Consider the following 25687-nt stretch of genomic DNA (forward strand, 5'->3'; position numbering starts at 1 on the left):
CCATTGTCCCTTCCACTGTGCATGGTGGACACTAAAAAAAAAAAAAGGAAAATCCTTCTTCTTAGTTTTAACAACAAGGACGTTGCGGAAAACATTGTCTTGGAGAGGCTGTGTCTATACTAGCCTTTTTTGAGAGGTCTATCTCACTGTTGCACTGCCCCACTTACAGCAATAAAGAGGTACATTAGTGTAGATAGGGCACTAGCATTTTTACCACAATCTGTCTCATCCAAACCTGTTGAAAGCAAGTCTAATACAGAGGCAAAAATACTGGTGAAAACTACTGCTTCCACAGCAGTTATCACCAGTAGAACTGCCCTGGTAACACAACAGTGGGAGATATCACATAAACATCTGGCCAAGAATACTTATTCTCTAACTATTCAGGGAAATATCTTCCTAAGTATGCCGTTTTATCTTGGCAAGTTCCTTCAGATAATCATTAGTTTATTTTCACCACCAAACGGCAATTGTGAAACAAGAGTGAAAATAAAGCTTGTGGTGGGAATTGCTTTCTATAAAGTTACATCTTTATTTCCACCCTCTATCTTGCTAGCCCTGCTCCTTTCTCTCCTGCCTTGGTTTTGCACTAGTAGTTTGCTTTTACTCACCATAGGTTAGTAGGTAGGTACTTGACCCTAATAACATATAACCTCCACTCAGCTGCAAAAATTTATTGGCTAGAGGATGCAACGTTCTCTAATATTAACCATTCCCTGCTCTTTTCGTAACAGTTATCAAGCTATTTTAATACATCTCATGCCATTCAGATAGCTGAGGTGGTAGTATAATCAATTTAACTATAACTTTGCTACTGCACTGGAATGTTGGAAGATTTTTTAAGCCTGTGTCAAAGTCTACCACTTTGTGTGATATTTTTATATTGTTAATTACCCAACCAGTCAAATGAGTCAGAAATTATACTGTGAATCAATGCTGACAAAACTGAGGTCTAAAGGATACAATTTCTCCTTGGGTGAAATCCTAGCCCTAACAAAGTCAATGGTGTTTTTTCCACTGACTTCAGTGGGGCCAAGATTTCACCCCCATCTGCAGCAATAGTACCTTTGTATTATGATTGCAGCAGATCTTATAGGCAAAACAGGAAGCCTTGCTTAGTATTTGTATGGGAGAATAATCACTGAAACCCCTACAAATGGTGCAGGGCTCTGGCAGCATGTGTCTCACAATCTTGATCTCTGTTAAGACTTTTTGCTCTCCTACAATTACTGAGAACATTACTGATAAACACTAACCTGTAGCTACTCTGCCCAGTTCTTGTGATGCATGAATGACTGAAATCCTTATTCCTCTCAGCAGTAGGTATATCTTTGCAAAGAAAAATGTTGGTGTGTTTTGTTCAAAAAAGTTGTGGTCCCGTAGCAATGTTATTCTATGATAGAACCATATTGTTTCTCAAAGGGGAAAAAAAGTCACTAGAGTAGTTGATAGAAACAATTTCTCGGAGAAATTAAATTAAAACATGGAATTTTCAAACTGAAAGTGTGTGGTTTGGTTTTGCTACTGGAGAATTACACCTCTCTCTTCCTCTCCTGCCCACGCCCCCAAACCACAGAAATCAATTAACTGTTGCATCCAATTGCTAAGGCAACCCCCATTCCCTCACACCACCCTTCCCCATAGACCTGTTTTCTCCCAAGCCATCACCACTGCTGCACCTGTTCCCCTTTCCACCAAACCCTGCGCCTTCTCCTTTTGTCCCCCTAGACAGCCCCCCCCCATCGTCTTCCCCTGTTCTCCCCCTACAGACTCAACCCCTCCTTCCCCAAACTGTGCCCCAGGCCCGATCCTATTGTCCACTCCTCTCCTCCAACCCCACCCTGCCTGCCTCACACCTTCTCCCCCCCGCCCCACACTCTGTCCCCGCCTGCCCCTTCCCCTTTCTCAGACCGGGCCTGACATCTCCTCAGGGCTGCTCCCCCCGCCCCGCGCGCCCCCCTGCCACATGGCCGCCACCGCAGCAGCACGCGACCAGGGCATGGCGCCTTTCCCTGGTCACGTGGCCAGCAGCCGCGCGCCGGCGCCCGGGGAATAACCGTTGGACGAGAACCGGCCGCCATTTTGTTTGCTCCCAGGACGATGTGGCCGAGTCTCTGTGCCGCCGCCCTGGTGGTGCTGCTGCTGCGAGCGGGCGGCGGCCCCGGGAGCCTGGCCCCGTGGAGCTCCACGAGCAGTAAGGTTCCGCGGCTGGGAGTTGCGGGAGGCCGAGTGGCGTCGCAGCGGCTTGGGCGGGCAGTGCCTCAGGCACCGCATGGCCCCGGGACCCGCGCTGCGCGCGCCCACGCTGCCCGCTGTTGGAACCAAATTTCCCATTGCTCTTTGGTGCGACACGACGGCGCTTGCGCAGAGAGGACTTTCCGCCCCCCCCCAAGAATTTCATGGCCCATGAGTCTGTGCGACAACCTTCCCCTGTATCTCCAGTGCATACTTGACATAACCCATGAATCACAGAGCAATGGCAGGGCATGTGCTGGAAGGGCCTAGGCTCCAGCTCCTTGTCACAGACTCACAGATCGTGCCCACTCTTGGCCCCGTGCGGTCCGTGGGGGGTGCCCACTCCTGTTGGAGGGGCTGGTGGGTTTCTTGCTGCACCCACCTCCCTTGTGCTGCGTCACGTCGCTCTGGTGCCAGAGTAATACGGGTGCAAATGCATCGGGCCTTAAAGTATTCGCCCCTCGGCCCAAGTATGAGGTTGGGTCACGAGAGTACCATGGTTCAAGTAAAAAGCAACAGAGGGTCCTGTGGCACCTTTAAGACTAACAGAAGTATTGAGAGCATAAGCTTTCATGGGTAAGAACCTCACTTCTTGCATTTGAAGAAGTGAGGTTCTTACCCACGAAAGCTTATGCTCCCAATACTTCTGTTAGTCTTAAAGGTGCCACAGGACCCTCTGTTGCTTTTTACAGATTCAGACTAACACAGCTACCCCTCTAATACATGGTTCAAGTAGGAGATGGTATGTCGAAAGTATTTCACATGATTCGGAAAAGGATTTCAGCACTCGTCAAGTCCCCACAAGCAGTGCCTACGTGATCAGAGGCATAATTGGAAGGTTAAGTTGCTGATCAACTCAGCCAAGCTTTGCTGCATGCCAAATAAAGGAACCCGAATGATGAAATCCAGAGTCAAACTGTGTGTTTTGGATCCCAGTGATCTGGATGAAGTGTTCTCCCAGAACCAGACAAAGTATTCTCAATAAGCTGAGTTGAAAAGGTCTCGGAGGGAATCCCAACATATGCTGATAGCCCCTTACCTTCGGTGGTGTTGGAACAATTTGTATAGTAGGGGTGCTGAGAGCCATTGAACTAAACTGTAAACCATGTATATGATAACAAACTTCAAGCCAGGGGGTGTTGCCGCACCCCTAACCCCCTGGTTCCAGGACCTATGCTTTTTACATTTGGTATCTGTATGGAAAAGAAGGGTGGTTTAGTGGTTAGGGTGCTAGCCTGGGCCATTCAAGTCCTAGGTTAAATTCCCTGCTGTGTCACAAGCTTCATGTGTGATCCACAAGTCACTTAGGGAGCTGAGACACAAAGACTAGCTGTAAAATGGGGATAATAGTGCTTCCCTATCTCATGGGTGTTGTGATGCTAAATCCATTACGGCGCTCAGATACAATGGTCATGGGGACCACATAAATACCTAAGATAGATAGGTATCCTGGGTAGCTGACTCCGTAGGCCAAGCTTGAAGCTAACTCCGAATACATGATCAAATGCTTCATCACCAGAGTAAATACTGTGAGTACAGAAGGCAGGAATGTCGTGTTTAGAGTAGGGAACTGGAAATGCAGATAAGGTGGATTCTGTTGCCAGTTCTGCTGCTAACCTGCTGTATTATGTTGTTTACCCCACCTCAGATAATACTATCCACCCTTTGTAAAGTTCTTTGAAGACCTTGGACATCAATACAAAGTATAATGTTAAAAGTCACAAACTTTTCACTTTGAAATAATTTCAAAATTCTTGCATAGCTTTAAAGAAGAGTTTGCACTATTTTTATTAATACTTTTTAATTAATTGTTGGTACAGTCACATTATAAGCGCACAATATCATATAAGACACCACTACAATACATACTTTTGTGCAACTTTCTGTACATATCTTAAAGGCAGTTAGTTCCTGATTCAGCAATGCACTTGAGCACATACTTATCTTCAACCACTTGCTTAAAGTGATCCCTATTCAGCAAAGCACTTAAACATAGATGAAGTGATGGACTTAAGCGCACACACAAGCACTTTGCTGAATCAGGGTTCTAAATGGGAATGCAAAAAATAGTTGTAATAACATTGGTAAACCTTTTGTAAAACCCATGCAGAAATCACTAGAAATGCACAAAATCCTCATATTGCAATCTGAACAATTTAACTGATTGTGTTTTGTTTTATAGCCTGTGGAGAGCGGGTACTGGTGGATATGATATCAGGACCTCGGATCGTAGGTGGACATGATGCACAGCTCGGAGCATGGCCGTGGCAAGTTAGTCTCCAAGTTTACCAATATGGTGTAGGATTTAAACATCTGTGCGGTGGATCTTTAGTTAATGAGTATTCAGTGCTGACAGCAGCGCATTGTGTTAGACGACAAATGTATGTATTAAATTCTCATACTCTAATACTCCGTTAACTTAAGTGCGAGAAAGGTATAATTGACCAGAAATGCATCACCTGTAACTCCCATAGCATCATTTTAAATCATATCAGCATTATCCTTGAGCAAAATGGAGGACCAGATATTACACTATGGAAATCAGTGGGAGTTTTGCCAGACTCGCATGGATTGGGTTCTAAGATTGTAGAACAATTACTGAGCACTGAACACCTGACTCCTGTGTCCCAATATTCCCTAGTGTTGGAATCCACTCTGGCTCAGAGGAACCACCTAAGACATTCTGTGCAACTTAAGGCCCTCAGTTGCCCTCTACCAGAGGGTCTGTAGCTAGAGTAATTGTGTTTGGAGGTCTCTGCATCCCCAGCCTGGCTGGGGCTGGAGGCTCCACATCAACAGTGCCAACACAGAGGGCAGGCTTAGGAGTGGACTGAGGTTTTCTGACAAGATTTTTCAGGTTTGTTACTAAAAGTTTTAATTTTTTCCAGGAATATTTCCCCCCCCCCAATCAGCTTTACTGTCCAGTAACCTTATACTGCACTAGCAAAATGTTGCAATATTTGGGTAGCAAACCTTGCAGGGGATTTTTCAGTTTTTCTAAAGTAAGCACTACTTCATCTCTTTTATTCTACTAGGTTGTAAAACCTTTATTTAGAAAATACTAAAAGACTATCAGAGGCTAAACTTTCATTTTACAGTACAGTAATAAACGCCTCAAAAGAGGCTTATTAATCTACTGACACATCCTTAGACAGGCCCCTAGAGCTATCTTAAGTTACAATGCGTACCTCTCCAGCCCCAGAGCAGCCCAGAATCTAGAAGGTGCAAAGATAGCTTAGTGCCACTTTTGCTTCTCCCTGGCTGTAAGTACTGAGCTGCACCTCTTAGAATCTCACCTCTAGACTTCTTTACTAAAGATCTTGTTTCCATTATTGTTTCTTTTACTGTCAAGATTCCATGCTTCTTTCACTAAGCATTCAACATTTCTATAAAAAAATATATGTTTGTATCTTTTCTCCTAAACAACTCACTGCTGAGCTCCACAGGCATAGCTGGGCAGCCAAATCTGAATATTAATTGAAAATATTGATCTGGATTTGCCGTGCCAAATATGAGGCAATCTGTGTTCTCAGTTCAGCTATCTCTATCATGAACTTGTCCCAAAAATATTTAATATGGGATTTTTAAAGCATGTTGTCAAATGTGCATAAGCTGCCAACAAAACAAAACAGATTTTAAAGAATGCAAACAAGTAATTTATTTATTGTATTACAGATGTAAGAAATGAATTGTTGATTCTCTTTTAGGGATCCATACTACTGGAAGGTTGTGATTGGCCTTCATGATATTTCCAGACCTGAGAGACATGCTGTGAAACATAGTGTTAGAGAGATTATTGTCCATTCAGAATTCCGGATAGAGACGTTTGAAAATGATATTGCATTATTTAAACTATATAAATCTGTAAGCTACAATGACTATATTCAGCCCATCTGCTTACCCTTTGTTCACATTCATCTAAACATCAACAACCGAACAAAGTGCTTCATAAGTGGTTGGGGAAGTATTTCAGAGAAAGGTAAATATTTGCTTGCTTTTTTTTTTTTTTATTAAACTAACTGGTGATTCAAGAAATAGCTGATTTCAAGTAATGCAAGTTTACTTGCTGTGAAGGCATTATTTAAATGATGTGGTTTTGTTTTGAGCTTCAAGGGTAGCTTTTTTGAAACCATCTTTTTGGCATTTCTTTCCTAGATACTGCTGCCATTCATGCTCTCCTTGGCTTTATTCCAAATGCAACCTCCTTTTAATTACAAAAACCATGATGTATTCCTACTGCCTTCATTTTATCCAGAGAAAGAAAGAATTTGATGAAGCATGAAAGTGTTATTACCTGGAATAACAATACCATTAAAACTCTACCTATGGGCCTCAGTTTATTAGGATTAGGAATGATTTTTTTTATTATTTTTTTTTGGTAAAAAGTCAAAATGAAGAGAACAGAGTATTTTTCAGTGCAACTGAGCCCTCTTAAAGGAATCAGCTCTGTTTAGCACAAAACTTGATTGCTTAAAGTGCAGTTCTGCTAACATTGTGAAATTGCGTTCAGTGTTTTCATATACAATTTTCAGTTTACAAGTAAAAAGTTATTTTTTTCTACCCATCAGCAGCTCAAACTCACAAAAAGGTCTGAAAGTCAAGCTGGGTTCAGATTTCCATGTACATCACCAGGAAATCATTCTGCAAGTCAAATTCAGTTATACCCCCACTGAAGGCAACCTAGGGCTGAACAAGTGTAACCGAGGGCATAGTTTGGCCTGTAGTCTTTAGTCCAGGGATAATGTAATAGAAGGAAGAACTGAACTTGACTTTTCGATTCTCGTTTCAGTTCCCAGACATTAGCACTTAGAAAAAACGTTATACTTAGCAACAGTAAATTAGATATAGAAAGATTGAGGCTATGTAGGTCTCCAAATGAGTAGTGGGGCTGACCGGTCTGCACAGGATTCTCTCCTCTCCTGTCTAAACACCAGGGAGCACAGACTCAGTATGCACAGGTAGTAACTTTTATAGTGGAGCTGTCTCCCTAAGGGAAGATACAAGGGCATCTGGGGTCAGATGAGCCTGTGGGACACAACATGGCCCCTGCACTTTGAAAGTGTTCAGGTCTAAGTACTAGTATCTCACAAGTTTCTTCAGAATCAGAAAGGCAGATGTGTCAAACAACACCTCCACCCCGATCCTGCAATGACTTACGCATGTTGTCACAGCCATGGTAAAAATCCCCCTGCTGGACACACCAGGCTACTGTCTTTGGATTCCAGGCCCATATGCTTTTAAGCTTCCTGAGACTCAGCAGAATCCAGGCCCTACCTCTCCAGGCCTACACGTAGGGTATAGATCCTCTGTCTCACATCGCTTCTGAGCTGAACGCCCGGTCTAACTGCATCTCCCCCAGACTCCCCAGTAGCATAGCACACTCTTTTCCAGAGTTCCACCTTGTAGGAAACTCTGGCTTACAGTTTACCTCTTCAGGGACATGATAGTGGAAGCAAATAGACACATTAGATAGCACAAGACAAGAACTATATAGATCCAGACTAAACAATAGAACACCTGTACACCATTCCCTGCCTCACGTTAGTTCACTCTGAGTCTCTGTTTTTTTCTAAAACCCATCGCTAAAACCTTTTCTTTTTGTTCTGATTTTGGGGAAATTCCACTCCTTCAGACCCCAGGCCCCTGCAGAAAAGTTAGAGAAAACTGGTTTGCCTAGCTTCAGCCAGCCCATTGGTCCATTTGAATGGGCAACCATCACGATTTAAAGACTCTCCTCCATCGTGCCTGGTCTGGGAGATATGTGACACAGCCTTGATACAAATGGTACACAGACATTCAATGATAAAGCAGTTTCTTAAAGCCAAATAGTATTCATAAACTCTGCATAGACAGATTCCCCAAATTGTCACATGTTCTTAATTTTCAGCATGAGTAGTCCCACTGAACTGAAAAATATGTGCACAAAAATGCTACAATTGTAGTAGCAAAATGTTTCATCTTCTATGTTCCATTACAGGTGAAGGCTCACCTATATTACAAGAAGCTCAAGTAGACATTATTCCTTCTGATATTTGTAATGGTTTTGAATGGTATGAAGGAATGGTTAATAATAATATGTTTTGTGCTGGCTTTGAATCTGGAGGTATCGATAGCTGTCAGGTAAGACTGGAATTTTCTATTTGTAAATGTACTGTCCTAGCCTGCTGCCACGGAAATTTGAAGTCAAAACTCTCATTGGCTTCATTGGGACCAGGATTTGGGCATTAATACAGTAGGAATAATAAACAGAAAACAAAGGTCAAGTCAGAAGAGAGAAAGGTATCAGAGAAACAAGAGGAAAGAATGATGATTTTAGAGAAAAATAATCTGAATTTAAAAACAGTGATACACAGTAGAAGGAAAGACCAAGTTGACAGAAAGAAGGAAGAACAAAAACAAGACAAATTGTTTAATTATGCAATGCTTGACACAAAGATTACAATAAAATACAAAAGGTATTATTTATATGTATATATATATGCCCAAACTGTGCATATATTTATATTATATAAATATAGTGTGTCTATGTAGTGTACATCCACACTAAATCTGTGCATTTAATATAAGTCCATGCTTCGTGTTTGACAAGAAATACCTATACATGTTGGTGAGCAAAGTGGTTTAGTTGCAAGATTTTCAGAAGTACTCAGCATCTCCCATTGAGATCAATGGAGAATCTTCACCCCACCAACCTTCATCACCCCCCCTCATTGAGAACAATAGAAGCTGGTAGGTGTTGAACTCTTTTGAAAATCTGGCCCTATGCATATATGGGCCCCCGTTTAGTCAATGTGTCTTAGAGAATAAAGATGAAATACAGCAAAGGCAATAGGGAAAGGAGGAAATGAGACAAAAGTTACTAGTAAAATGAACATCTAAGATTCACTGTTAAGTCACCAGAACCCTATATATATTAATTTCTTTCTAATTTACCATTGTTTATAATTAATTGGTGTGTACTATGTGTGTAGTGATGATTTTCACAACGGTATTGCCCTGATGTTTCGAAGTTTTAATACTATGATTTTGGCATCAAACTGATAAAATTTCATAATTGTATGCAGTGTTGTAGCCGTGTTGATCACAGGATATTAGAGAGACAAGGTGGGTGAGGTAATATCTTTTATTGGGCCAACTTCTGTTGGTAAGAGAGACAAGCTTTCGAGCTACACAGAGCTCTTAGATGAAGAACTTTGTGTAGCTCAAAAGCTCAGCTGTGTCACCAACAGAAGTTGGTGCAATAAAAGATATTCCCTCCCCCACCTTGTCTCTCTAGCATTTCTTAGTGCTGCTAAAACCAAGTCATAACACTATTAAATATCATTATTACAAGAAAATTAAGTATTTCTAACTTCCCCTACTCTTTACTAAGAGATTCTATTGAAATCTCTTACACCATTTACTAACTTCAAAACTATGCACTAAAGCAACAAATAAGCAAATAAGTATAAAAGGCTATTATTACATCTTGTGGTCTGATGATAAGCTGTTGGAGTTCCATTCAATTGTGGAGTCACCAAGACTCCTCATTAGTATTATATAATAAGAACGGCCATACTGGGTCAGACCAGAGATCCATCTAGCCCAGTATCCTGTTTTCCGACAGTGGCCAATGCCAGGTGCTTCAGAGGGAATGAACAGAACAGGTAATCATCAAGTGATCCATCCCATCACCCATTCCTAGCTTCTGGCAGAGAGGCTAGGGACACTTCAGAGCATGGTTTTGCATCCCTGCCCATCCTGGCTAATAGCCATTGATGGACTTCTCCTCCATGAACTTATCTAGTTCTTTTTTGAACCCTGTTATAGTCTTGGCCTTCACAACATCCGCTGGCAAAGAGTTCACAGCAGGGATCGGCAACCTTTCAGAAGTGGTGTGCCGAGTCTTCATTTATTCACTGTAATTTAAGGTTTCGCGTGCCAGTAATACATTTTAACGTTTTTAGAAGGTCTCTTTCTATAAGCCTACAATATATAACTAAACTATTGTTGAATGTAAAGTAAATAAGGTTTTTAAAATGTTTAAGAAGCTTCATTTAAAATTAAATTAAAATGCAGAGCCCCCTGGACCGGTGGCCAGGACCTGGGCAGTGTGAGTGCCACTGAAAATCAGCTTGCGTGCCGCCTTCCGCATGCGTGCCATAGGTTGCCTACCCCCCTGGTTCACAGGTTGAGTGTGCGTTTTGTGAAGAAATACTTCCTTTTGTTTGTTTTAAACCAGCTGCCTATTAATTTCATTTGGTGACCCCTAGTTCTTGTGTTATAAGAAAAAGTAAATAACACTTCCTTATTTATAGGGCCCTACTAAATTCACGGTTGATTTTGGTCAATTTCACGGTCATAGGATTTTTAAAATCATAAATTTAATGGTTTCAGATACTTAAATGTGAAATTTCACGGTGTTGTAACCATGGGGGTCAGAACCCAAAAGGAGGTCATGGGGGGATGGGGGTGTCGTGGTATTGCCACCCTTACTTCTGTGCTGGCACTGTCTTCAGAGCTGGGCACCAGAGATCTGCGGCTGCTGGCTGGGCGCTCGGCTCTGAAGGCAACACTACTGCCAGTGCAGAAGTGAGGATGGCATGGTATGGGGGGGAATCCTCACTTTTGGGGGGGCAGGGCTGGCCTTATGAGCCGTATGGTGGCCCAGGGTGCCGTGGTTGGGGGGGTTTCCATGGTCACCTCTCCCCCAACACACACAGAGCCAGCCCAAGCCGCCTTTAACTCCTGAGCACCGGGGTGCTGGGCCCAGAGCCAGGGAGGGGCAGGCCTAGGGGCACCCTGGCTGAGGGCTCCTATCATATGTCGGGCTCCTGCTGCTGGTCCTGGACGGGCTGGTGTGGGATGGGACTTCCTTTTCACCTGCAGGGGTCTCTCCCGGGGCCGGGTCAGACCCACCTCCAGGAACCTTCCCCAGCTGCAAGAAGCAGTGCAGAAATAAGGATGGCATCGTATGGTACTGCTACCTTTACTGCTGTGGCGCTGCCTTCAGAGCTGGGCTCTCAGACAGCAGCCGCCACTTTCCAGCCACCCAGCTCTAAAGGCAACGCAGAAGTAAAGGTGGCAATATCTCAACCCCCCTACAATAGCCTTGAGACCCCCCATGCCCCATTTTTGGTTTGGGACCACCAGTTTGAGCAATGCTGGTCTCCTCTGTGAAATCTGTATAGTATAGGGTAAAAGTACACAAAAGACCAGATTTCACAGTCTATGATGTGTTTTTCACAGTTGTGAATTTGGTAGGGCCCTACTTATTTACTTTCTCCACACCAGTCATGATTTTATAGATCTCTATCATATCCCCCCTTAGTCGTCTCTTTTCCAAGCTGAAAAGTCTTAGTCCTATGGAGGATACTTACTGTACTGGTCTGTTTACACTGCAAGCGTTATGTAACCAGCTCTCCATATGGAATACACAGCATGCAACTTTGTACGACAGTACCTCTCCATAGAACAAATTACGATTCAATTCATGCCATAACCGATACAATGGACCTGGAAGACATTAATAGTAAAACTTAACAATCAAAGGAACATATAAGTAATAAGACGTACCACATATGGTAGAGGCTGAAGAACGGTCTTATTTACTGCTTCAATGAAGAAGGTGCATTTAACTTGATTTGATTCATGCTAGTTTTACAATCAGTATTCAAGTCAAAGGTTAACTTGCAAAAGGACTTCAAGGTTTGGGCCTTAGAGTGTAGATATTGGGCCCATTAATATGAAAGACAAGTAGTTTATTAACTATAAAGATGACAGTGTATTCACAAGTATTCTGTCTACCATCCTATCTATCTTCTTCAACAATCTTCCTTTGAACAGGTGATTTGGGAATTGATAGGCAGATTATGAGCCATTACTGTTTATACAGTGGAACAGAGCACTTATTTGCATATATGCAAAATTTAGATAGATAACTGAATTTAAATTCAGTTATTAATTTGTAGATATGTAGCTTTAGGGTGATCTGAATGCTAGAATGTAGACTGGTGGAGGAGATAAATGTTTAACAACTTTAGTAATAGAGACTATAAGAAACCTACTGTAGGTATGATAGTCTGGCCTGGTTAAGGTTACCAGATGCAAACTTAACGTGATTCATCCATATATTTTGGATATAAATGTTTTCTTTTTACCATTAGTAAAAGTTAGATAATTATAATCTTAATTCTAATGTCTGTGCCTTAGAATTTCAAAATACTAGAAATAACTATGCAGGGGGGTGTCATTTTTTTCTTGTTAGGGAGATAGCGGTGGACCGTTAGTGTGCTATCACCTAGATACCAGCAAATATTATCTGATAGGGATTACCAGTTTTGGATTTGGATGCGGCCGACCCAAACTTCCTGGGATCTATGTACGTGTGTCTCGATATAAAAGGTGGATAAAAGCTCGTCTTTTGCTGGCTAGCAAAGCCACCAGGACCCTGAGCATTACACTTGCTCTGATTCTCTTGACTGTGGGGTGGACACATACATCATTTGGTTGTACTAGAGACTTCAGAGGCCTCTCTGAGATTGCCACTTGAACTCTGCATGAACAGGCAGCCACTCATGATTTTTATGAATAAGAATCCTTAATGAATGTGTGTAAATGCTACTTGTTTAGTAAAAGGCATGTTTTTTTTCTTTTATCTAGATAACTCACCTATGTACACAGCCTGTAATAAAGCATTTTTTGAACTATTATCACAGGTATCATAAGTAAAAACTATGCACAATAGAGAAAGATACTGTACAATTGCATTAGTATATTCTGTGGGGCTTGAACTTTACAAGCATGATGAAAACCACCCTGTTTTATAGAATGTTGTTATAAGGTTATAGTTGTTGTTCATTAAATAAAGGACCATTAAAGAAAATGTGCATTACAGTGGTTGGCTGGCACAGCATAGCAGTCCCTTGTTTGTTAAGGTAAAGCAGAAAATGTATAATTTAAGCAAATCATAATGTGTATTCTATTCTAGGCTTAAAGGGACATTGTCATGTAAGTGATTTTTCAATATTGTAACATCTTAGGATCTTTAAAATAAAATGTATTTTCCACCCAGATAGATACAGATTTTGTTTTGTTTGTGGAAAAAACAATTTAACTATTTCATGTCCTGGCACGTTTGTGCACCAGAATAGTCTGTCAGTAGAGTTCTATAGAAACGGTTTTGGGTTAAAAGGACACTCCCATCAACTTGAAATCTAGCTAATAATTGTTAAAAGTAGTTTCAGGTAAATACATATGTCCAAGTCCCCTAAAAGTGTTTGTGATTTTACAATCATACTTTTCTGTTTTGTTCTCTCTGAGACTGACACAAACGGGGAAATGTTTAACAGACTCTGCAGTGGGAACAGTCTGACTTCAAGGGAACTTCACCTGTTTCCCCCTCTGTGTGGTCCACTCCAAGCATGCCCAATCAGGTCTCCAGCTGTCAGCTGTTTCTGGGCAGGGACCCTTGTCCTGCCCCCTTCTTATTGGGGGGTTTAGGGCTGCAAACTCCCATCATCTACTGTGATATTCCCAGCAAGTCAGTCTGCCTAAAGGCCAGCACCTGGGCTGTGCCTTCTCTCAGAGGACAGTGACAGCATTTTTACCAGGTACTACACAGCTCTTTCTCAGCAGAGTACATTTATTGTAAGAACAAAAGAGCATACAGAGAAAATGTGTACAAACCGATAATAGTTCCTGTATGTATGTTAAAACCTTACCAAAGGTCACCCATCAGTTTTATGGGGCCCTTGTAAGCCAGTCTTTCCAGCTCCTCCATGAGGGTTGTGGCCTCTTTTACACAGAAGGTTCTGTTTGCTGAATCAAAGTGAAGGCCCTGAGTCAGTTCAAACTCAGCTTTTTACACAAAAGCCATTTCTTTCTTTGAGTATCTCTCTGGAAAACCCAGTTTTAATCAGTATATCCAAACACCCCATGGGGCGGTGGTTCTCTGGAGTTGCTTACAATCCCCAGGGTAATTACCCTCCACTGTTTTTAGTTCCTGGAGGAGCTGTGATAACCCTCCCCCATGGAGTAGAACACAATAAGACAAAACCATTAATAAATTCAATACAGTGGTCCCCAAAGATACTGCATGGGATTGCAGTATCTGTGACAGGAACTATGCAAAAAGTATACAGAAAACAAAAATAATTTCTTTTTTCCAATCTCTTTCAATTACAGTAATTATAGGCGTTGATTTTTAACAACAGTAGGTTGAGTGTTTACAGATAGAAGGGGATTGTTACAGTTAACTTGTGCTCCCCCTTCTGGATCACTAACAGCAGAGCATACAGTATTTTCTAGTTTTAGATAGCTGTTGAGGTTTGTTATAAAAAAAAAAAAAAGCTGGACCACAGAAGAAACTCTCTACTTCATGATTTTAAGACTGATTAAATTTTGGACCAAAGTTACCAACAGCAGCCCTTTAACTAAATAAGTTGTGATTCAATAAATGAGGAACATTAGAATTGTATTTTGGGGTCTTTATTACTGAGGTCAAGAGTTGCAAGCACCTATTTGTTTCAACAAGTCTTTACAATTAATATGAAGTATGTAGCTATTGAGGTAACCAGACCAATAGTATTCAATGTTACACTCTTTCCAAATTAAGTTCCTCCTGAAAAGTAATCGCTCAAGGAACAAACCAATATGACCACTTCATACTTCCACGATAAAGAATATACCTATGCTGCTTCTTCCCAAACACTACATCAATAGAATAAAATTGACTGATGTTTTTCTCTCTGGCAATAATAAAAGTCATTCAGCTGCAAAACAGAGCAGGAATCAGCTACCATTTTTTGTACTGTAATGATACTTGCCAGTTGTTTCATTTAAAAAAAATCCTTTATCACAAAAGAAGAAATTTTAAAAAGAACAGCAATGGCACAGAGTTGGGAGCAAAATACCACAAAGAAGAGTTTCAAGTTAGTTTCATTTACAGGAAAGCCATGATTAAAGCTTCAATATTGATGGTCCGAGTCTGCCTGCAGACCCAAGTCTGTCTCCCTTTGAAGTTATTGAGAGTAGTGCATACATATTCAGTGGCAGAGTTTGACCAAAGAGCCCAGTCCTATTGAGGTGCTCATTATCCTGAACTCCCACTGACCTTAATGGAAGTTTTGAGGCACTCAGAACCTCCTAGGATGTCGTCTTTACCCAAGCAGGGTTGAGCGCCAAGCATGCAAGTTTTTCTAGTGCTGGGCAACAAATGCATTTTAAACATTTCATAAAGATTTTTGACATGAGTAGGAATTCTAATGTATATTTCAGTTCTATTTAAAGCAACTATATAGCAAACAATATCCCATAATAGCCACATCTGTTATATTAAACTTTACAAATACAAAATATTTATCTAACCCACTAACAACTCAGTTGTGGAATTCAGAGTCTGACTGCTTGGTAGGAAGTGCAATATATATATAGTAGACTAATAAAATAAATGTTGATAGACCTTATATAAGCAACATACAAGGGGAGCAAATACATTTTTAAATTTCATTCAGGACTGAGCTAGCACAACTCACTGATGATGGCCTTACCACATTTTAGTAACATAGATCATGGCACAATTCCCATTGAAATAATGGAAGCAGGATCCAATCCTAACTACAGAAAATAGCATATTCACTGTTCATGCAATAACCATGGTCACATAATATTTTATTTATATTCAAGAGTCCTGATCATGTCAAACATCCTTTATCTTTTACTTGAAAGAAACAAGTCAAAATGATACATACTAGGATCCCTGATAGTATTTTTGCAGTAAATTCAAGCACATGTGCAGTTTTTACTGAATATGGAAAAAAAAATGCTAATCTGTTTCTTTTTCCCAACAATATTCCTTAGGATTTATTTTTAAGGTCAGTTGCTTACAAAGACAAAAGTAATTCAAATATTTTCTACTCCAAAGCGAATCTAATTTTACTTTGTGCTAACCCATAAAAATATATATAATCAATAATCTGAGACACAAAATATCTATTTGTTTACTAAAAGGAACTGTATAAACTGTTAAAATATGCATATAAACTCCATTTTAGAATTTGTAAAGGTAATAGTTTACTTATAAAAATATACCAGCCATTAACTATTTTCAATAGAGTATTTTCTTACAAAGATGCCATTACTTCACAAAATATTGCCTACCTTACAAAATTAGTCTGGTAATTGTGCACTTTTATTTTTTTAATTTATAAACCCTATATTAGAACTGTATTAAACCCTTTGGTATGTATCTTTAGCTTTTTATTTTACTGTGTCTTTTTTTGGTCTGTAAACTTTTTAATTAAGCATAGTATGATCTCCAAACAGAATAAGCAATGCATGTATATATAATCAGCACACAATTTATTTTTCAATTATAGTTTATCACACCCAGTAACCATGAACAAAACTATTTAAAAAGCATTCTCTGACAACTTTTGTTCAGCTATACCCATTCTACCAAACTGTTGGTTTAAAGTAACTGAATGTGTTAAATACTCTTAAGAAGTCAACATCTTATTCATGTGCCTTCGACATCTTTCAGGGTTAGGCCTGAAAAATAATTTTCCCATTGCCTTCTGCAAAACCTCTCCAACTTTGATGAACACAGCAAACATTTTACAAAAAAAACCAAAACAAAACAAAAAACCACCCCACCTTTAAACAGATTGCCAGCTGAGAAAAGTAAACATAATTTATACTTTTAGCAAAGTATTAGCTTCTCTTTATCTTCTACACCTGTAAGTTAGAATTTACAGGTTGAAATAAAAATATTTACATACAAATAACCAAAAGAAAAGATAAGGATCATAAAACAAAAGAAATTAAAACCTATACTGGTTATATATGTTGCTAATAATTTTCAACTAATGGCAAGGATTCCATCTCATCCACATTTTAACTGTAATAAAATATTACTGCTGTTACCAAATTAATTTGTAGTTCAGGAAATTCAAATCACTTGTCTGATAAAATGTGCATGTCCTTTTATTGCCGATGTAACCTTGATTTTAATGATGTTTCCAGTTCTGCCAGCAGTTTTGTTGAGGTTTTCTTGTTTCCTTTTTGTAGTTTGTCACTAACATGTTGTAAATAAAATCTTTATAGTCTTTAAGTTGTGAAATCTAGGTAGAAAAGTTTCATTTTTGACCTTTCATTTAATTTTAAAAAATTCGGTATAAAAAAATTCCCCATGGAAATTTAGACAGTCCACAAAAAGTTGTGCCTCCTTTTCTTACACATTTTTATGGCAGTAAAGATCTTTCAAAGTTTTTAGCTCTTCAATTAGAGTTTTGTTTTGATTTTCCAGGACAGCAACTCGATTTTCCAGACATTTAACATATTCTTTTTTCTTTCTACGGCATTCTCGAGCAGCTTCCCTGAAATCAAAAGGCAGAAGTGTCAATTACTGTATATCATTAGGTGTTCAGTCACTCATGTTTTGCTTTGAATACTAACTCCATCTGAAGCTACCATTCACAAGTGGGGAGAAGAAGATCTTTACAGAAAACTAATTTTTCTGTTCACCTCACATGAAAGCATTGACTGATCAAAGAAAATGATCAAAACAAAGCAAAAAAACCTAAACATTTTGTTTTTCTAAAGTTAATGGCCTTTTCACTAAGAGCATCAGAAACTTTACACAGTTGGTTCTATGAGAAACCAAAAATACAGCCCTGGGCAAAAATCATTGGTTTCCAGAAAGTTCTGGGTCTCATGTTTCTCAAGAATTAAATGACACATACTACCCTAAATAATGCACACAGATGGCAATGGAAGTTTCACTCTAGAGCAAATAGATTGAAAGAAAACATATGTCAATATATATGCAGAAAGAAAATTAAAATGAGATCATCTATATACACACAAGAGTAGTCTGAATTGAATATTTAAAAAGATTAAGGTCAGGATACTCATAAAAAAGAGGTTTTATTTACTTACAGGCATTAGCAAAGCAAATTAAACTACAAGGCAATTCAAGGAACGTGTGAAATATTTGGTTAAACAAAAACTGGTTAGCTTACAGGAAAAAAAGTTCACATTTTTCCCCAATTTTTCTGGGACAAAATCTTTAGTATGTTTGGGTCTAGCTTTCTGACATTTTCTAGTGACACTGGGTATAGGATAAATAATACATAGGTGACACAATTACTAAACTTATGTGGAATTCAGAATTTTGGATACACAATTCTAGTTTTCGCTAAATATCAAGGGATACTGTCAACTTGAAACCAAGAAAAACATTAGAGAGACAAGGTGGATGAATCTTTTATTGGACCATCTTCTGTTGGTGAGTGAGACAATCTTTCAAGCTACACAGAGCTCTTTTTCAGGTCTGGGAACTAACTCATAGTTACTTGTCTCCCTAATATCCTGGGACTGACATGGCTATAACAACACTGCATTGTTAATTACACAAAATTAAGTGAAAAGAGAGGAAGCTTCTAGTCTTTCATAGTATAGTAGTCTTAAATGTTACTCAGCTATAGCTGGTAAAAATAATTTTCAGACAGAATTGTGATTTTAAAGGTGACTGTATACCTTTAAAAAAAGAACAGGAGTACTTGTGGCACCTAGAGACTAAAATTTATTTGAGCACAAGTTTCCGTGGGCTAAAACCCACTTCATCGGATGCATGCATCCGATGAAGTGGGTTTTAGCCCACGAAAGCTTGTGCTTAAATAAATTTGTTAGTCTCTAAGGTGCCACAAGTACTCCTGTTCTTTTTGCAGATACAAACTAACATGGCTGCTACTCTGAAACCTGTATACCTTTAAGTATTTGACATCTGAAGTTATATTTTATCATGCTGTTTAAGAATCTGATTGCAGCTATGAAGCTGGTTATATAGCAGTACATGGAAACTTACATACCTGTTCTTCATGAGCCTTATTTCTCGTTTCAACTGTGGATCATCTGTCTTGGTTGTCTGAGACGTAAGGGTGACAGGAGATGTCATCACTACAGTCTGTGGGAGGGAAGTGGTTGTTGGTGTGGTGCGGATCTGATATGTCTGCATATCTCCTGATGCAGCTGTTAAGACAGCAGAATAAGTTAAATTAAAAGGAAAAAATCTTAGAAAGCTACACTTTTATGGGAGACAATATTCCTAAAGATTTTGTAATGCATACTCACTCTGCACTACCACCTGGTTGCTGGGCACAAGTATCTGCTGCCCATCAGATGTTTGTGCATACTGCAGTATTGTTGTCCCAGGCTGAGTGCCACCAGCATTTGTCATTGTTAATGTCTGCAGACCCTGCACACCATCTGTACCTGAACTGGCCAGCTGCAGTGCTCCGTTTGGGGCAATAGTAACTTCAATAAAAGAGAGAGAAAAAAAATATGGTAGATATACAGAAAATGTTTTCCTTCTGTGTACTAAGTACATCCACTTCCAATAGGCAATCACCTATCTGAAATTGGTACTTTAAAAATTAGCCCCACAATTTTGTTCCATCTTTAAAGACTGATTTGACAGTCATGGGGCAGTCAGAGACACTGTTGGGTTAAAACCATATATTTACAAGAAAATGTCCTTACATATGATACTAACATCCGGTTGGCTATTAAACTGAATAAATTTAAACAACCTAATTTATTTTCCAGGATTCGTGCTGTTTGTTTACTGTTTTGTATTTCACATAGCTTGAAGATTGAAAAGAGACTCATCCGCTTCTGGTCACTTTCAGGCTCATACAAAAATACAAAGCTGCAGTGTTTGAGTTGCAAACATACAGGGAATACTTAATGTTTCAAAAATTGCTTTACACTTCCTCCCCCATAATGCCATAGAAATGTCTACTAGCCTCAGGTTTTATAAAACCTAGCTTATGCACACTTTAAATTTTGGACCAAATTTGACACTTTTGGTTTCACTGCAATATAGAACATATAGACCAGGGGTCGGCAACGTTCGGCACGCGGCTCGCCAGGGTAAGCACCCTGGCGGGCCGGGCCAGTTTTATTTACCTGCTGACGCGGCAGGTTCGGCCGATCGCGGCCCCCACTGGCCGCAGTTCGCCGTCCCGGGCCAATGGGGGCGGAGAGAAGCGGCGCAGGCGAGCGATGTGCTGGCCGCGGCTTCTCACCGCCCCCATTGGCCCGGGACGGCAAACCGCGGCCAGTGGGGGCCACCATCGGCCGAACCTGCCGCGTCAGCAGGTAAATAAAACTGGCCCGGCCCGCCAGGGTGCTTACCCTGGCGAGCCGCGTGCCAAACGTTGCCGACCCCTGATATAGACTAAACTAGCCATACCAGTTATAAGCTGCACTGGTACTATAAGCCAAAAGGCTGAGATTTGCATATATATTTATACATTTACATGGACTTGGCTTGCACCCATGAAAAAATCACTATGTGGTAGAAATAGTGCTCCCTTCACTCCTCCCCACCCTCTGCTACTGCCCGAACAGCTCACTGTTGACTGACTAGATTGTGACATTGTCAAGTGGTGAGATTGTGACATCAGTGGTGAGTGACACAGCGGTTAGGGGAGAGGTTGGTGGTAGAAGCAACATGTGTTGTAACTATTATACGTGGACATTTTTGTAATTAAAAATAAATGCAGAAAATTTCCATATTTGCCTGTATTTTCATTTATCCCCTAAAAAAACACAGGGGCCTGATTAAAAACAAAAAAACATCAACCAGCAACTCCTGTTATTTTTAATGGGAGGAGAAAGTGTCTTTTTCTTAATGGGAGCTGCTGGGTGCTGATCACATTTGAAAATCAGGCCACTTTATTTAAATGTTTACATGGGAGCTGAACTCTTCTGCACTTTTGAAAATCTCGCATACAAGCTTTTACAATTTTTCTTTGCTTCTCCTATTTTTAACACTGATATCAAAACAAGATGAAATATTAAATCCCCTGTAGTTTACTAGCTCACCCAAATTGTTTACGTTCTAAACTACTTGAGATTTTCCAATAGATGTTTTCCAAGAATTAAGTGTATTAATTTTCTCCAGGATAAACAAGTTTATAATTCTACAATGTCATTTAAGGAGAAATTCAAGCTTTATTTGATTAAAGAAATTATCTCAGACTATAAAGAAATGTCTTTATTTATGATTTATATGACATTTTATTGTTTTAATCACTTAATAGATAAGTTGCCCCTAGACTACTTTCAGAGTAGCAGCCGTGTTAGTCTGTATCCGCAAAAATAACAGGAGTACTTGTGGCACCTTAGAGACTAACAAATTTATTAGAGCATAAGCTTTCGTGGGCTACAGTGGGTTGTAGCCCACGAAAGCTTATGCTCTAATAAATTTGTTAGTCTCTAAGGTGCCACAAGTACTCCTGTTATTTTTCCCTAGACTACTGTTACCTTGGAGCAAAATATATTTTTTAAGTGAAGCATATACTTTGAAAATGAACTGAAGATCCAAAATAGCCATGCCCGTCATAGACTGCACTGGCACTATTGCATGCAATATAAAAATAAAAATAAAAAAAAAGGAAAGAAATATATATTTTGGATTTTTTTTTAACTACAGAATTTTAGTTCATTTTTAAGTTGCAAAAGTTTTGAATCAGACTCAATTTAAAATAGCATGCTTACTTTTAGTAATCCTGGATTTAGTTGGCAAGTAAATATGTTCAAAGTTTGGGGTAATGTGACAGATCATTTGGTCTCTGCCAACAGTTTACACTTCATACAGAGTAGGTGCATGGACATGGGGAATTGTTATGGTAAAAGGCCAATCAACAAAAGAATACAGACACATTCTAACATCTCTAGCCGGGAGTAGCTGCCATGCAAAGCATGTTCAATCATTTTGACTTGTTAGGCTGGCTAAAGGGCAGACAAGATCAACATGGCCTTTGAAATGTTAGATTTAGAGCAAGGAAGTTAGAGGATCCTTCCAGAACTAGAAGGGGGAATGACAGCAGGAACAGAGGACAGCAATCGTACAGAGAACTAATTTATTTCCCTGAGCTGATCAAATAATACTTTGCTGAAATGCTGATGTAACTTCCCACCCTGATACTATAATCTCTCACATTTGAGATTAAAGTAATCACAGGGTAAAAATGACCAAGGCCTTTCAAGAAAGGGAGATCCTGGGACACAGAGCGGGGAGGGTGTGTCCCCTGGATGCAATCTGACCAAGAAGGTCAGTGAGGAAGAATGTCTTTCTAGACAAGGTAAGGTAAGCCTAGCTAATCTTTTTGCAGTTTCAAGACAGCTATGTTATGTATACTGTTTCTTTTGTTTAAATATTATTTTCTTTTGCTATTCTTAATCTTGTTTTAATTAGATCAGTTGTAGTCTTGGACTGTTGTTTTGGGGAATTTCATGCATATCATGGCAGAGAGAATACCTTCAAGAAGAAGGAAGGGGTGTCTGGAGCAGCAACCCACTTTGACTTCTCAGGCAGAAGAGCACAGACTAAAGGAGTCCTTTCCAATAAGGTTTGTCATTTGCAAGGATGAGGGCATAAGGAAAACACCTAAGCACCATGGGGGAGAACCAAGTTGAAAGGGATGCAAATTCCAGATTTTATAGGAAAAGCACTACAGCAAACAATTACTAAAAAAGTGTAATAAGTTATATTAGAAAGGAAGAAATTAATCAAAGAGGAAATTGGTCTTGTAATTAAGGCACTGAACTGAGAGTCAAGAAATCTGGGTGAAATTCCTGGCTCTTTCATCAGCTTCCTATGTGACATAGGGCAAGTCACTTCAGCTCTCTCTGCCTCACTTCTCCATCCGTAAAATGGGGATAATAATGCTACCTTACTCCCACTTTTTGATTCTACTTATATGGTAAGCTCTTTGGGACAAGGATGGTCTGTCTCCTACTATGTGGATGTACAACATCTAGCACAATGGAGCCTTGATCTCACCATGGGCATCTAGCCACTCCTTTAATTCCAACAAATAATGATAATTGGAATAGCTATCATTTGTACTGCCAATCCTTCCACAAACTCATCTTAGTGTCAAATATATGAGATACAATATAAACTTTCCCCCATACAGTTTCGTGTAACAGAAGTATGTCTAGTTGGATGTATATTTAATATAACATACTGTACTGTCCAGTGCTGGTCTGGTAGATAGGTGTGGGAACAGACATAGAGGTGACAGTAGAGACACCAGGACTTTCATCATCTCCTTTTCTATCTCGTGCGTCTTCGGACGAAAGATCTTTCAAGATTTTTCTATGGAAAAATTTTTTCTTCATTAGCACTGGTGAAAGCAAAAGATGGCAAACTGGTAGGCAATTACTCTGAGTACAAATTTTAATAATGTTGCAGGCAAGTTTTGCTGGCAAATATTTCTCCACCGGTGACAATTTTTAAATTAATCAAACTACAAATATAACAGAGATAGAGCACCTAAAACCAACATAGTTATAGAAACATGCTGCTAACATACATAGCTGATAATCTTTAATAGCATTACACACATTGTTACATACAAAAGACAAATCCTAGCTTGTGGTTGGCTGAAAAAAAGTCATGTGACAAGTCAGTAAATTTGTATTGTTACCACCTCAGAGGTAATTTGCTTATATATTTATATAACATGACCTCCTCAGAGGTAAACAATACTGAAGTCTGGAGCAATGTTAACCAATTGGACTGCATATGCAAATAGGGGTCACATTGGATTCCATTTATAATATCTTATAAAGGATTAATAAATTAAGATTTTTTTAATGGCTAATCAATTGTTATAGATTGCTATAGAGTCTGACAGATCAACAGGTTGCTTATAACGATCTAGAACACACAACACTCATGTATGTAACAAGCTTATAATATCTATAAATCGTTTATTAGCCCTTTATAAATGGAACCTTAATATTAAGTGTGACCCAAATATATACATCTTTACTGGCTGCAGCTGTGTTCAGTCAAAACTAATATTGTTTACCCTGGAAGAGCCAATCAGAAAGCATGTACTCATCTCTGCTTCCTGACTGAATCATCAAACATTAATAGCTACTTTTCTGCTTGTCTAACTTTTTAAAAAATTCATGCCCTTAATTAAGAGATTTCTAGGCATTTTGGTGACCATATTTAACCAAACACATATTGACTTAATATTTAAATAAATATCAAAATTTGTTGTGGTTCAGGGTAATTATTGGCTTCACTTCAGACAATATAATTCTGGGATCAAGAAATCCTGATGCTTACTTTAAGAGAAGCCAATAACTACTAAACATATGTTCTCAATAATTCTTAGCAGATATAGTCAACAAAATATAAAATATATTATCAATAGTACTATCATGCTTTTGTAATAAAGACTGTAAATAAGCAGGCAAAGTTTGAAATAAAAATTGCATATAGGAATTCTCTCTAAACTTCTTCAAGTAATCGTATTTCTGTAGTCAAGAGTTTCTTATTTCTTGTTCCTCATTCAAAAATCTGAACCACTTTACTTACAGTCAAATAGTAATTCAGTATTAAACCACTTGTATATGCAAGTGCAATGTAAGATTTTCAATCACTGTCTTCTAAAAACCTTAAATATTTTAGAAATAAGCCCTCTGTAGTGACAGTTTTCATAACTTACAATACATTGTAATAACCTGTAGTAAAACATTGTGCTGGAAACCCATACATAGATGTTTTAAAGTAGTTCAAGCAATTTTTTTCTTTCCAATCAGCCTTGACAAAATAAAACGCACTTGTGCATATGTCAGATTTTCTGTATTGTTTCTAGCAGTACAGCTGCATCACTTCAGTAACGGGTGCACCAGAGTTTCCATCATAAATATTTTCCAGGGGTTTATAACTTGCCTGTTAGTGTTCTCCCTAGTTTAAAACCTCATGCTCTGATTCACACAATAACTGTGGATTTGTGTCTCTCTCTCTCTAACTCTAATCAAAATCAATTTGTCAATTTTTGTTATTGTTAGAATAAAGTGGAAACAAGTGGGATGCTTTAGGAATTTTTTTTTAATTCATTAGTTAAGTTTTTTTGCTCTGTGATACAAAATAATACTTTTCACTTATATAGTGCATTTCATCCAAGGATCTCAAAACTCTTTAATAAAAATACTTAACTCTTGTACAGCTCTTCAAACGCCTAGTGCACTATATAGCTCACAATACCCTACGAGAATAATAGCTCCCCATTTAACAGAAGAAGAAATGGAGGCACAGAGAGTTTATACATCTTGTCCAAGGTCACATAACGAGTTAGCGGCCGTCCAACAGGAAAGCAGAATTCTTGACTTCCAATCCCATGCTCTCACTGCTATGTATCGCTTCCACCTAAATTATGTGCACAACTAGTATTTTCCCATAAAGTGTTCTTTGAGTGAGAATTGTTGACCATTCTTTTTTCACTCTGACTTTTTTGTGTGCGGAACTGAAAAAAAAATAGTTTAATGTAAACAGTTTATTTTGGTATTTAATTTAAGAGGAAAATAGAAGAGAGAATGGGGGTAAAAAAATAAAAATGAGAAGCACCGGTGGAGGTAGGAATAACTGTCACTCCTTAGG

The 25687-nt window shown here is 39.2% G+C and overlaps 2 protein-coding genes across 5 annotated transcripts in view; one reads left to right on the forward strand and one right to left on the reverse strand.

Annotated features, from left to right (window-relative positions):
• Positions 1 to 2100: 2100 nt before the first annotated feature.
• Positions 2101 to 12766, forward strand: TMPRSS12 (transmembrane serine protease 12). The gene is made up of 5 exons (XM_065419062.1): positions 2101 to 2194; positions 4418 to 4616; positions 5943 to 6214; positions 8213 to 8355; positions 12482 to 12766. The coding sequence occupies exons 1-5, from the start codon at positions 2101 to 2103 to the stop codon at positions 12764 to 12766; spliced, it is 993 nt and encodes a 330-aa protein (XP_065275134.1).
• The window catches only part of ATF1 (activating transcription factor 1), a 34828-nt gene continuing 20735 nt past the window's right edge, over positions 11595 to 25687 (reverse strand). For 3 of the 4 annotated variants that reach the window (XM_065419061.1, XM_065419059.1, XM_065419060.1), the window contains 4 exons: positions 23256 to 23386; positions 19348 to 19530; positions 19086 to 19245; positions 16560 to 17591 (listed from right to left, as the gene is read on the reverse strand). In XM_065419061.1, the coding sequence (XP_065275133.1) occupies positions 17447 to 17591; positions 19086 to 19245; positions 19348 to 19530; positions 23256 to 23386 (619 nt within the window). In that variant the 3' untranslated portion in view covers positions 16560 to 17446. Of the gene's footprint in view, positions 11731 to 16559; positions 17592 to 19085; positions 19246 to 19347; positions 19531 to 23255; positions 23387 to 25687 lie in introns of those variants that run through there. The other variant, XR_010562280.1, reaches the window with a different exon arrangement.

Source organism: Emys orbicularis, chromosome 19, assembly GCF_028017835.1.
Source record: "Emys orbicularis isolate rEmyOrb1 chromosome 19, rEmyOrb1.hap1, whole genome shotgun sequence".
Classification (NCBI taxonomy): domain Eukaryota; kingdom Metazoa; phylum Chordata; order Testudines; family Emydidae; genus Emys; species Emys orbicularis.

Excerpts from the sequence above, each read along its gene's own strand:
- TMPRSS12 (XM_065419062.1), top strand. The coding sequence starts at position 2,101 with ATGTGGCCGAGTCTCTGTGCCGCCGCCCTGGTGGTGCTGCTGCTGCGA. Across the intron at positions 2,195-4,417 it reads CCCGTGGAGCTCCACGAGCA|CCTGTGGAGAGCGGGTACTG; the intron begins GTAAGGTTCCGC and ends TTTGTTTTATAG. Across the intron at positions 4,617-5,942 it reads CATTGTGTTAGACGACAAAT|GGATCCATACTACTGGAAGG; the intron begins GTATGTATTAAA and ends ATTCTCTTTTAG.